This window comes from Haliaeetus albicilla, chromosome 10 (assembly GCF_947461875.1).
Source record: "Haliaeetus albicilla chromosome 10, bHalAlb1.1, whole genome shotgun sequence".
NCBI lineage: Eukaryota > Metazoa > Chordata > Aves > Accipitriformes > Accipitridae > Haliaeetus > Haliaeetus albicilla.
The window spans coordinates 5,811,597-5,824,581 of record NC_091492.1 but is presented as its reverse complement, the minus strand read 5'-3'; the positions used below and the strand labels follow the sequence as shown (position 1 = coordinate 5,824,581).

At 37.3% G+C, this 12,985-nt stretch overlaps 1 protein-coding gene and 1 long non-coding RNA gene across 3 annotated transcripts in view; one reads left to right on the top strand and one right to left on the bottom strand.

The window, feature by feature from the left end:
- LOC138687237 (uncharacterized) overlaps positions 1–12,985 on the bottom strand; it is a 68,989-nt gene that overhangs the window by 540 nt on the left and 55,464 nt on the right. Inside the window, exon 2 of the long non-coding RNA XR_011326473.1 lies at positions 10,562–10,698. This is a non-coding gene — a long non-coding RNA (uncharacterized lncRNA). The remainder of the gene's footprint in view (positions 1–10,561; positions 10,699–12,985) is intronic.
- Positions 1–12,985, top strand: part of CDYL2 (chromodomain Y like 2) — a 61,314-nt gene that overhangs the window by 32,725 nt on the left and 15,604 nt on the right. For both annotated transcript variants that reach the window (XM_069793391.1, XM_069793392.1), the window contains exons 2-3: positions 211–805; positions 8,856–9,073. In XM_069793391.1, the coding sequence (XP_069649492.1) occupies positions 211–805; positions 8,856–9,073 (813 nt within the window). The remainder of the gene's footprint in view (positions 1–210; positions 806–8,855; positions 9,074–12,985) is intronic.

Below are 12,985 nucleotides of genomic sequence, written 5' to 3'. Positions count from 1 at the left end.
AAAATAGGTTGCTACATTTTGGCTAGCCTGGGTAGGCTTTCCATGTCAGAGTCAGTTCATATTTTAGGCACTATATTTTAGGAGAATCTCATGAATACTAAGGTGCCTTTACAGTGTCAGGGAGGCCTTCCTAGCTGTAAACGAAGAATATCGTTTTCATGACCAAACTATTTTTATTTCTAATATGATATTTTTGGTTTTTTCTTTTAGGTAGAGAGGATTGTAGACAAAAGGAAGAACAAGAAGGGCAAATGGGAATATCTTATCAGGTGGAAAGGCTACGGAAGCAATGAAGACACCTGGGAACCTGAACATCACCTATTACATTGTGAGGAATTTATTGATGAGTTCAATGGACTACATGTTACTAGAGAAAAGCGATCAAGACATGGGAAACAGGCCAGTGCTCCAAAATTTTTACGGGAAAGCCGAGGGTCATCTGTTGAGAAAATATCACATAGACCTTCTGAATCTGGGAAGTCTAAAGGGTCAACACACAAAAGGAAGAGAATTAATCCATCTCTTCAAAAACAGAAAAGAGGATACGCAGCAAAGCCAGCATCTACTAATGACAGGGCTGCTAAAACTGTGACTTACCGAACTACTCCCAGCGGTTTACAGATCATGCCACTGAAAAAGCCACATAATGGTCTGCAGAATGGAGATGGCAGTCATGAAAAAGATTCTAGACATTTTGGGAATGGCTCACAACAGCAAAACATGGATTTAAATGATCATGAAGGAGAACAAAATTTGCCCAGCGTGTTGGAAGTTGGTAATGATTCACCTGTTGTGAATGGAATTGGTATGTGATTTAAACAACTACAGTCTTTGTGGGTGGGGGGGTGTTAATTGCAGCAACTGCAACTAGAGAGTCCACTCGTGGAAAAAGCATTGTCATGCTACACAAGTGATATGGTGAGAAGCACATAAACAAGTTTCACGCTCTTTCCCCATAAATTATACCATTTTTTTATCAGTTGGCTTCTCTCCTTCCGTTTCCCACGGAGTGACATGAAGCAGTGTGGGCTTTGCTACATGCCTTTGCAGTATAAAGTCCTTGTGGGGAAATGATGACAAGGCACAAAGTAGGAATGACAACTGAGGTATGTATAATACTGCAACTTTGGTTTTGTGTATCACCAAGTAACAAATCACTTCTCAGTTATGTGTGCTCAGATCCAGTGGTCTAGAAAGATCAGGATTCCTTTAGAAACTGAATTAATACCACTCTTGCTAAAGTATCATGGTAAGTATGGCTGAATAACATTCGAGTTCCTCAGTATTAATGCTCATCATATTCAGTACTCAGAACTGCCAGGTCCTTGTCTCTGACAGTGACTGGATACATCAGAAGTCACAAGACATCCTCTACAGGAAGGTACAAACAGCCTTGAAGTGAATGAGAAGAAACAGGAGAAATTTCTTTCTAATCCTCATAGTTACTGACTGGCTTAGTTCTCAAAAGAATAAAGCTTTATGTTCTCTATATTCAGCTATTCAGCTTAATGCAACTAAGTAGCTTCTCATTATCTATATGTGTCCAATTTTTTTTTTTTTTTAATCCTACCAAATTTAAAGCCTCAATGGGGCTTTGAGGCAGTAATTTCCAGGAATTAACAATGAGATGCACATTTTATTTCATCAGGGGTTTGGGTTTGGGGTTTTGTTTGGGGTTTTTTGACCTTTACTTTCATTGAATAAGCTCTTGTCCTTATATGAGGGGATAAAGCAGAAGACATCCCGTCAATCAGCAGGCAGCCCCAGCCTTTTTAGCCTTCCTACCACGTGGAAGTCTTTCCAGATTCCTGGTAGTTTTCAGTATCCTCTTGTGCCTTTGGTGTGTGGGGTTTTTTTAATATCTTTTAAAAACAGCAGGAGCTCTTCCAAATTATTTCCTACTGCTTACTGATACAGTGGCAATACAACCTTTTGAGAATTATTTTTTCTGCTGTTACACAGGGCATAAAGGTTTTCATTCAGTGATACACAGTTGCTCTTAGGTTTTTTTTCCTTGCTGGTTACAGTTAATTTAGAACACAGCTATAGGTATGATTTTTTTCATTATGCATTTAATCTGCTTTACTGTTGCCAATTCACCTTTTTATTATGACTCAGTGAAGCTCTTCAGAATCTTTCGTAGTTTTTACTCTACTTATTTTGTACTCTCTTCAAATTTTCCTCTCATACTTCTCTTCCCAGTTCATTAGTACATACATTAAATAAACTAATCCTTCTGCAGGTCCTTAGGGCAGCCAACTACTAATCATTTGACATGATGAAAAGTAACCATGTGTCCCAATTATTTATTTTTGTTAGCCACTTTCTATAGCCCGTAATAGCACTCATTTCCTTAACAGCTTCTTGTGAATTGCCCTGCCAAAAACTCTTCAAAAGTCAACATAAATTATATCATCCCACCTTCCATTTTCCACCCTACTGGCAATCTAGCAAATGCTACTTGATTTGGGAAGTAGAACTGACCTTGCCTAGTCTTACTGTTTACATCCTATAACTACTGGGATCTTTCAATCCAGGCATCAAATATCTTGTTAAAGACTCCCAAACCAGCAAAATGTATGGTCAGTTTTAAATGCATAAATAGCCCAGATGATGTCAACAACACTTAAAACTGAGAGTGCAGGCTTTTGTATCTTGATGAGTTTGAGCTCATATAAGACTGCTTAAAAAGTTACCTGCTTCTTTAAAAATATTTGCATATCTAATTACATATGTCTATAAAGTTATTTTTCTTTGCTTTCTTACTGTGTGATGAAGTTTTTTTAATCATTTGTTTTATGTTATTCATTGGGGAAGTTCTGATACAAAGTGCATCTTTGAAATGCATCTTTAAAATGCATTAATTCCTATATTTTAGAATTATTTATTTTTTTTAGTGAAGAACTAAAGGGCCACAAAAAACTGTAAGGTCAAATGAGCCTTTCATTTGTCCCCACAAGAGCTAATGAATGGCATCTACCAGCCCCTGTTTGAATAATCCCTGTAAGAGAGCTCTATTTTAGTAGAAAGCTGCTTTCCCTAAGCAGCCAGGTGTTCTGCCATGTACAGAGGGCTCCTGGCCTCACAGCTGATGTATGCAGCTCCTTTAAAACATTTCTTTATGATGGTTTTTGCATTCTCCAGATCCATCACTTCTGTTCTGTAGTTTGCTCTCCTTTCTCCCTTGCATTCTGACCTCCCTGTAGGCAAAAGGAAGAGATCTTTGAATCTCTACCTGGTTCTCATATGAGAAACCCATACTCAGCAGCACTCCCAAGGTCAGAAATCCCTCCAGTCTTGCTTTGTGATACCCAGCACATGCATAGTGGAGAAAATTACAAAGAGGAGATGAGACTACCAAAGTAAGAGCAGACAGAATCTGGTGGAGAAGGGTCAAAGTAAAAATACTAGCTTTTTTCCTAATATTGCCCTACAAGCTTGAGAGAAGTCAGATTTCCTGATACAGGATTTTGCATCATTTGAAATGTCAAATCGAAGAAACTTGCACTACTCTTCAACAAGTCCAACAATTTACTGAATTCCCCACGATATTCACACTCACAGGGAAGTAGCACAGAAGATGCCAGTTTGATTCTGCTATGTTTCCTGTCAGTATCACAAACTCATTTTAATCAGGATAGATGTCCCACTAAAATTGGTCTGAAATTTTACAAATTACAAATGAAGGAAGTTTCAGAGAAAAATGCCAATTTGTTGAATAACAGAAGTTCTGTTCCAAACATCTTGGGTTTCAAAACTTTCTCCAAATCTGAGCCAAGGTCCCAAAGCTTTGTCCCTTGAGACCAGGAGCAATGTGGCAGTCTGCTTGGCAGGACTCCCACGTTCAGCTTTGAGGCAGCCAGCTATGCCAGAGGTTTCAGGCAGTCTGCCACAGAGTCTGCAAGTCGAAAGCCCGGCATGCCCCATCAGTGCTCACGGGGCTTCCAGACACTATATGTAGAACAAAGAGGGAGCCTGGAGGACCTGGGTTTGGCTCCCAGAAGCTGTGGCTCCCAGGCAGCCCCATGCGGAATCTGATGAAAGAGACATTTGTGTCAGCTTTGAGATTGCCTATATGGAGCCCACATGAATGTCAGGCTCATTTCACAGCTAAGTGTAAGTGCACAGAAAAGGTATATTAGAAATTTTAAGTTGGTCTTGAGATGAAGCCTAGATTTGGAAAACTCAAAAATTCCCCCCAATTTGAAAACCCAGCTGTAGGCCCAGCTCTGCTACCAGTGTTGGCCTGTGGTTGAAGGCCTCCAAAACCCATCAACTTGAACCAATATTCTTTCATATTATAATAATGTTTAACTACTAGTGTATTGATCCAAGCAATATAATTAGTAATTTATAAACTATAACTAATAAAAAAAATATCTATTTTGTTTGTGGTATGCCAGTTCTGTTGAAACAAATAATAGCTATTTGAACACTAGTTTTTGATGACTCCTTGAATGGACTTCCACCAGTCTGTTTTGTTTTGTCTATACATCCACTTGGGTACAAGTGTTTCCTGCTCAACCTATAGATAAAACTCTCACCAGTAAGTTATTTACCCCAGAAAGATGACTGTATACCTACAGATGTATGAACAAAATCATATATGCAGCCCAGTGGAGGCCTGGAACCTTGCTGAAGTTGGGACAGATCTTTCTCACCAAAACCTCTCTTCTACATTCTACACATCCCATCACAAGGAGAGTAGAGTCATCTTTGCTGACAGTTATTTAAGGATCTGCAAACGGGAAAATGTTGAAAAACTCTGCAGGAAAACATCCACTGATGCTCCCAGGAGCTAATAATACCATTCTTTCTGATGATATTTGTTGTCTTTTGCTATCACATTTCTGTTTCTCTCCAGATGTTGTAACTGAGAGTGATTGTTTTGTCAAGTTTCTTGACAGCATCAAAAAACATCCTCTTTTAATTTTCTCTTTGCTTTTTCTACATCACTCTATTTCTGTACCATCTGCTGAAGAATTTTTGCTTGTCATGTATCACTAACCACTGTTTTTCTCCATTAAGAAAATCTTTGTAGTCTGATGGTGCCCTTAATTTAAATACTCGCTGTGAACTTAGTCACTGCTTCCTCTTGGTTTTTTAGCTTGTTCTGTTTTATTTATTCTGGAGCAATACTGGCAGTAAAAGACAACCAAGTATGCTTGCTTTCTCAGTTTGGATAAAAACCCATTGCTTTTAGATATCTTACAGATGCTCCCTTAGCTGGAGAAGTCTGAAATTATTAGTAAATTATCAACAGAACACTGCTTTTAAGTATGTACAGTATTAACCATTACCCACAAGAAAGACAGAAAGGAGACAGAGAAAGGCTATTGGGAAGACTGAGGAATGCAGAACTGTTGTTCACTAAATCTCTCAATAGCAGAACTAGGGACCACTCACTGAAACTGGTAGAACATCAGATAAAAGCACAGATGAAAGAAAATTCTTCTCTGTGTAGTGGCTACACAACTTCTCAAAGTTATACCACAGGAAGCTGTGGAGACAGACAGCATCAACAGGCTCAAAAGTGGATTAGAGAAATCCATTAAAAGGTCCACGAGCAAATGCTGAAGGAAACAGGAAGGATGAATCCTCCCATATTCCTATACAACACTTAGGGATGATGCTAGGGCAAAGGACTGCAGAAAGTGGCCAAGCTTGCATTTTCTCCTTAAATAGCATTCTTTACTGCCGTTCTTGGAGAAGGATTACTAGATGCACCAGTGGTCTGGGAATATCTTAAATTCCCTTAAAAAATATTGAAACTTCTTCTAGATACCAGTGTGTTTTTAGGTATTCCACAAGTTGTACTGCTGATTAAAAACAATGTAATTAGATTAAACTCCCACTAAAGGAAGGAATATTTTCTCCTGTTCTCTCTTCTTTTTGTACTTACTGAGCATCAAATACTCACTACTAAGCCAGTAAACCACACTTACAGGTACCTAAAACTTCCTTAGTTAATTTGTGACATCCTTAATTTGTTTCACATGCAGTATAGATTGCTTTGAGAATGTCTCTTTTTTCCTATGTCACAGTCATTTTTCATCTTGACATATTAAGGTACTGTTACCCTTGTGTGCATTAAACAGGTGCTAACTATTAACCCTCATGCAGAGACAATCTGGATGCTTTAGTGGCTCCAGAGCAAACCTTCAGTAGCTCCATCACATCCATGCAACAGACACGCTAAATTGGCCTGGTTTCACATGAGTGTTGTCTTTAGATTTTGCTGGTCATTTTCTCCAGTTTATCAGGTTAAACAAGATTGAAGGGTTGCACTGTATACACTGAAACAACAATTTACTTAATATATGTTGTTCTGTTAATCATCCATCTTGGAAATGACACTTTTCCATCTATGTTTCTCTCATATTTAATTTAGATCTTTCTCTCTGGTTAAATTTCTGTCAGCTGGCGTGCAGATAGTTAAAATACTGTGATAAGATCTGTAGTTTCTTACATCATATATTTAATTTACGAACTGAATGCATTACTCAAGGAAGAATACAAAAAATTAGAATAAAATTATTACTGAGGCTTTTTGTTGAGCTGGATTATCTGTGTGAATTAATCTTCTACTATTCTCATATCACGTGTATTTAAAATAGAGGTGGCATAATCTTCAACACTAGGTAGATAATCAGTACTGTTAATCTGACACATCTTCCATTCAATGTTCATTTGTGCCTCTGATTTTATAAGTTCTTTACCCTTTTGGGGGAGATTTAACTCTTCATATCTTAGTAGCTTATTACTGGGTCAGGCAACATAGTAAGTATTGACTAGATAAAAATGCAATATTTAAAAGTCTGCCTCAGTCAAGTAATTAAGTAGTTTCAGCATATTATTCCCAATGATATAGTTTTCCATTAGTAATTTCACAAGCTGATTTTTGTTTGTAAGAATACATGTCAAAATATATGCAGTAGCAAAACCTCATGAAAAAGAAGAAACATGCCATAAAAAATTATTCATAATTTTTAAAATTCAAGCACATGGTGATTTCTACACTTGAGATAATTCTTGACAAGAAAACAAATTTCAAATTCTGCTGGCTTCAAATGATTTTTTTTCAAATCGATCTAACATAATTTGTCAATGTTTGCCTTGCACCAGTTAAATCCTCTATTCAATATAAGCAATGTTTTAGATGGTATCTCTTAATTTAAAGATGAAAAAGAGTTTTATGATTGACTGAAATAGCAGACTTTTTAACAAACATGCATTTTTGTGTGTAGATATATGTGTACACACATGCACACATTACATGATGAGGCCAGATGATGCACCAGTTAAATGCTATTAAGCACTCTATATATTTTAACATCACATATCATAACTCCACTGTATATACAGGCATTTCACACACTGTGAACAATTCCACAGGCCATTGCCAACTGAGACGTATCAGACAGTTCAGTTACCTATATAAACATCAAGTTGAAACGTAGCTAATCCAAAATGAGGGTAAGTGATTTTGATTTAGAGAGTAATCTGTGATGAATTCACCATTCAATTCCATTTCAACAGAGCATTTTTAATTGGATAGTGGTCATTTAAAGTACAAAATCTAAATCTATGTTCTAATATTCATGTCATCTGCCCTTTAAAAATTCCTGGCTATTTGATACCAGAAGCTGGAACAGGTCAGCTTTGGCAGCAGTAAAGAACGGAACAAACAAAGGTGTTTTCATTCAGCTTTTTCTTGGCCTTTCTTAAATACGGCACATTGTGGGCTCATGTCTATTTAAACAAAAAACAGATTTGGAAACTATTTCAATGAACAGAGTGACTTTAATCTCTGTTCCTCAACAACCTGTCTCTGCTTTACTTTTAATGGTAATAGTGTGAAACATCTGTAATTAGAAAAGGAGTATTGCATCAAAATCTTATAAAGATATTTTCAACATTCCAGCTCAGCATTGTTACCAATCATAATATATTGCCTATTACAGAGGAACTGTAAACATAAGCAAAGTAATAGTTTACAGTTCATACACAGAGTAAGTGAGAATAAACTGTCTTTTAAAATTGACATACTATTACTCTCATTTGTTTTTAAGGAGGAACTACATCTTTCTTGTCATTGTTCCCTTTTTTCCCCTACTGCTGGATACCCTCCAAAATGGCATCAGCATTAGTATTTATTATGTACAAATTCCAGTATTAATATCATACCTCTTAGTAAAAAGTCAGTAATTATTGTTACTGCAAAATGTAATGAGCAGAAGCTTGGGATCAGGGCAAAGAGGATGGCTGAGTGCTATTTCTAATGCTAACCACAAGGATACATGGAAGAGAATCCCAGTTGTGTCAGCTTAGTAGGAACTCCCTTAACTTACTGTCACACAGAGAGGTGCAACAAGTGTGTATTGGGATTGTTAGCTGAAACTGATAATGACCTTTTGGTCACCATAAAAGGAAGAAAATGTAACTTTGAAAGATGGGATTTGGACTAAACTTGTAATGTCAAGTTTCTCCAAAGCTGAATTAGAATCTTCCTATGAATTCAGGGATCACCCCAAATTCATATGAAAGACTATGATACAATTGCTTTCATCTTCAAAGCAGAACTGCATCCCATTAACAGTACCAGTCCTACATGCTACAGTTCATTGGATCTAGAGGTTGTCTGATCTGAGAACAAAACATACTGCATGTTGGAATATAGAATAATAAGAATGGATTGAGGCCATATTTGACTAGCCAGGCATATTTTTGATTTATCAAATCTATCACATAGAGGCTATTGTAAATACTGAGCTATGTTTAAGCTAATACAAAGTATCACTCCATTTCTTTGAAGGTATAAACATAACTATGCTTTGATTCTTTCCATCTGAAAGGTTCTTCTCTGGCCAATGGAAGCTTGAATCTACACAGCACTGTGAAAAGGAAACTAGATGGGGAGAAAGATTATGTCTTCGATAAGAGACTAAGATACAGCGTGCGTCAAAATGAGAGTAACTGTCGGTTCAGAGACATTGTAGTCCGGAAAGAAGATGGTTTTACACATATTCTGCTGTCCAGTCAGACGTCAGATAACAATGCACTGACCCCGGAGGTAAGCGTGTAGCCATAAAAACCAAAGCAAGCCATCCTAATGTGTGGGTTATCTTGGAAACACTGCACTTGAACTGGATTTTATGTATTTTTGTCCTAATTAATTATCTTAGAAAAGAAATATGGAGTTCAGATATATCTAACTTTTTCATGCTTGGGATTCCTATCAAAAAGAATGCAATGGAAATTAATTTTTAATTTACATGTCTGAAACCAAAAATTACAATTAAAGAAAGGAATGGCAGAATCAGTACTTCCAGCATGGAGTTGTGTGAAGCAGTTTTTCACACATTGAAGTTACTGGTATTTACTATCCTTAGGAGAAATCTGGTCTGTTTCATTTTATTAATTTAAATAGTGCTCCAGTTGTTGCATACAGAGAATTTCAGGCTATATCCTGAGACAGTAATTCTAAAAGTATATCTTGATCCCTAATTGCTTTTTCTCTGAATCACTTTATGAGTCCTTATTTATGAAATCTCAACCAATTAGGGGCTCTATTCTCAGCTGAATTGCACGAATTCGTACAACATATAAATGATATTAATTAATTCCCTTGTTTCAAACATTATACACTTAAGGTCAGACTTGGACTTGTAGCTTGTACTACTCCAGTATATATATGGGTCACTGGAAGGGCTGAGAAGTTTTTCCTTCCATTCCCTGTGATCCCAGCAGAGTGGGCGGTGATGCCTTGGTATACCTTTCCCATGTCAGAACAAAAGGGGCGTCAGTAAATCCCTGCATCAGGCTGCATGTCCCAGAGAGCAGAGAACATGCTTGAGCCCTGTTCCACATGGGCAGTAATGGCCTGATGGAAAGGGCTTACCATAGATGAGAGAGGAACCAACAGGAGCTGCCTCCCAGCACCAGTTTTGCCTGTGAGCGTTCTGCAGGCAGAGTTCCTCCACGAGCCACTCGCAGTGTGGCAGATCTCTACCTTTTCTGCCCTCCAGACATGCCAGCGCAGCTCTGTCTTACACAGTAACTTCAAGATAAGAGTATATGAAATATCAGTTTGAGCAGCATCTGAGGGAGAAGTAGATGATAGCTTTGAGGAGTTATTTTATTCAATAAGAAACTGATTAACTTTGAAATTAATTACTCATAATGAGCTTCAGATAAAACCACTGGCAGGTATGATGGGCCCTAAATTTGTCTCCCCTTCCCAAATGCACACCTACACATGGACATCAATACACAGAATGATACTAAATAGTTAAAACTGATGGTACATACATTTCTCACTCCTAGTGTTTGAACTATATAATATTTAAAAGGACTATCTTGGTAATTAACACAGAACATCAAACACCTACTTTTAATACAAATTCCTTAAAACACATTAGATTGCATCAAATCCATCATTCCATCCATGTATTAATTACCACTAATTGACACTGCAGGTAATTTAAACAAAGAGCTCAAGGGCCTGAAAAAGTATGAAATCAAGGACTGACTTAACTACGTTCAGGCTGAACAGACATACCTTTACGTTGCTGGCTGTGCTGTTCCACATCAGCAGTGTTCAAATGCTCTAGCCAGTGAATTAATTCAGGCTCTTCAGGTCTGCCAAAGCAATCCGTTTCATTCTTTGAAAATTTTCAATATGCCAGGAATCCACCTCTGTGGAAGAATAAATGATAAGCATATAATAGTCCTCTTCTTGCATCACTGGCATAGACTATTTCTAGATCCTTTATTGAAGCTCACTCAAAAACCAGGAAATACATTTTAGAAAACTACATTACTGACCAGGATCTGGATGGTCAGGAATTAATCAAGGTAATGAGTTCTCCACATTGAGATTGTCTGTTTAAAACTCATCCAGGCTGAGAGCAATTGAAAGCTCTTGCCCTCTGAAGGCTGCTTGCTGGCAAACACAAAACGACTTCTTTGGCCTCAGTCCAGGCTGCAGCCCATGATCATTCACACCACAAAATCTAGCACCTCCAATATTGGCAATTCCACATCCTTGCTGGCAAGTACAGCAAAAATCCAAGGAACTGAAAGGAGGAATATGTTGAATGCCTTGTCCCTGCAGTTTGTCACCCATAGCCATAGGTGAGACAAACTGATAAGAGTATTTTAGGGATGTTTACAACATTTTCAGTTTTGATGCCTTTTATCTCCAGTGAATAGAAAGTACAAACACAAAATTCCTGCAAAATGAATCACAGAACTGTTTAGATTGAAAAAGACCTTTAAGATCATCGAGTCCAACCATCAACCCAACACCACCATGCCCACTAAACCATGTCCTGAAGTGCCACATCTACGTGTTTTTTGAACACCTCCAGGGATGGTGACTCCACCACTTCCCTGGGCAGCCTGTTCCAATGCCTGACAAGAAAGTGTGTTTCATTTTGTCAAAAGAAACGCTAACTTCAAGCTTGATTAGACATTCAGTAAATTATGTTTGCTAAACAGTAAATTATTAATTTACTCAGAGCAGGTCTACTTGATGTGGTTAAAATAGTGGTCTGGTTATTCTCGGCCATCTATGTTAGGAAAAAAAGAAAAGGTGTGCACTGCCCACAATCATTATAAAATTAAGCTTATACAAAATGACTCTCACCCCTAAACAGCTCTGCTTCCCTTTGTGCCTTATCTTAATCTTCAGATGAAATTTAATAGTTTGGTTCAACCATTGGCCTCTGCTATTTATGCCAATTTAATTAAAATAACAAAGAACTTATTTATACCAAAGAAAAGAAAAGAAAAGAAAAGGAGAAAAGCAAAGCTGCTGAGAGCAGTCTACCTGAATCTTCATGCTAAGTTTTTGGTAACCACCTGTGGGTTTGTGCAGGTGATTTTAGCATGAAATGTGCCAATGCTCCTTCCAGCAGCATTTGCACTAATTGAAGTTGGCTCAGTGCCACTCTAGTAATTGAGTTTTTTTCTACAAAATGTTCAGGGCACTACAGAAATTCTTTCTTATGCTTTACAAGACCTTATAAAACTTCCAAGCCAGTGTCATGAAACAGCACAGCTTGTTTTTATTTCAGTGGCTTAGGCTTGCTACTTTTAAAATTAATTTTTTAAATAGATATGTAAAATATTTCATCTTTATAAACTCCATTAGGGCATTTTCTCTCATGGGTCTTTTGCTGCTTCTGAAGTTCTTTCTCCAATGATGACGTTGCTGTTGTAACTCAGCACATTTTAAGGATCCAAATTCTGTTTCAAACTTAAGATTAAATGGATCCATCCACTGCTTTTATTTTACACTATTAACAGAGCTAGGAATTAATATTTCCCTGAATTAAAAGCAAAACATACCCTGAACAGCTAATATCTCCATTGAAGACTGATAAAACTACCTCAAGTACAGTTCTCATCCAAAAGAATTGGGTTTCAAATTTCTAGCCATGAGAATTACAGGGTTTGAAGTTCTACCAGGTGCATTTTGGAGCACTGGTTTGTCTTCCTTTCCTTACTTTTCCCAACTTACTTAAAAAAATTTTAAAAGGCAGGTACAAGTTTACTGTTATCAGTATTTTTGCTGTCATACGAAGACAAATTGGCTTTTTGGCCAGTATTTCTGACTGAAGCCAGCCTTACAGGTTCCTAAGTCCTTTATTTATCAAACAGAAAGGACTCGGAATCTGTTTGCACAAAGAGTCAGTAAGTAACAAAAAGTGTATTTATGTAAAAAGGTACGATTGTGGAACAGGTTCTAAGAACAACTGAATTGCTTTAAAATTTTGGTCTACTGTAATATTTACAGAATATTTACCTTTAAGAATATCAACAGCAAATCCTTAGAGATTCAGGGAAGTTAACCTTTTAAACTAGTATTACTATTTATATGAACAAGAGACTTCTGTTTGAGATACTTTGTATAGTTACGGTGCTAAATTCCCAGCTCTCTGATTTCCCCAGAATGTAAGCAATATAGAAAGCAAAGGGC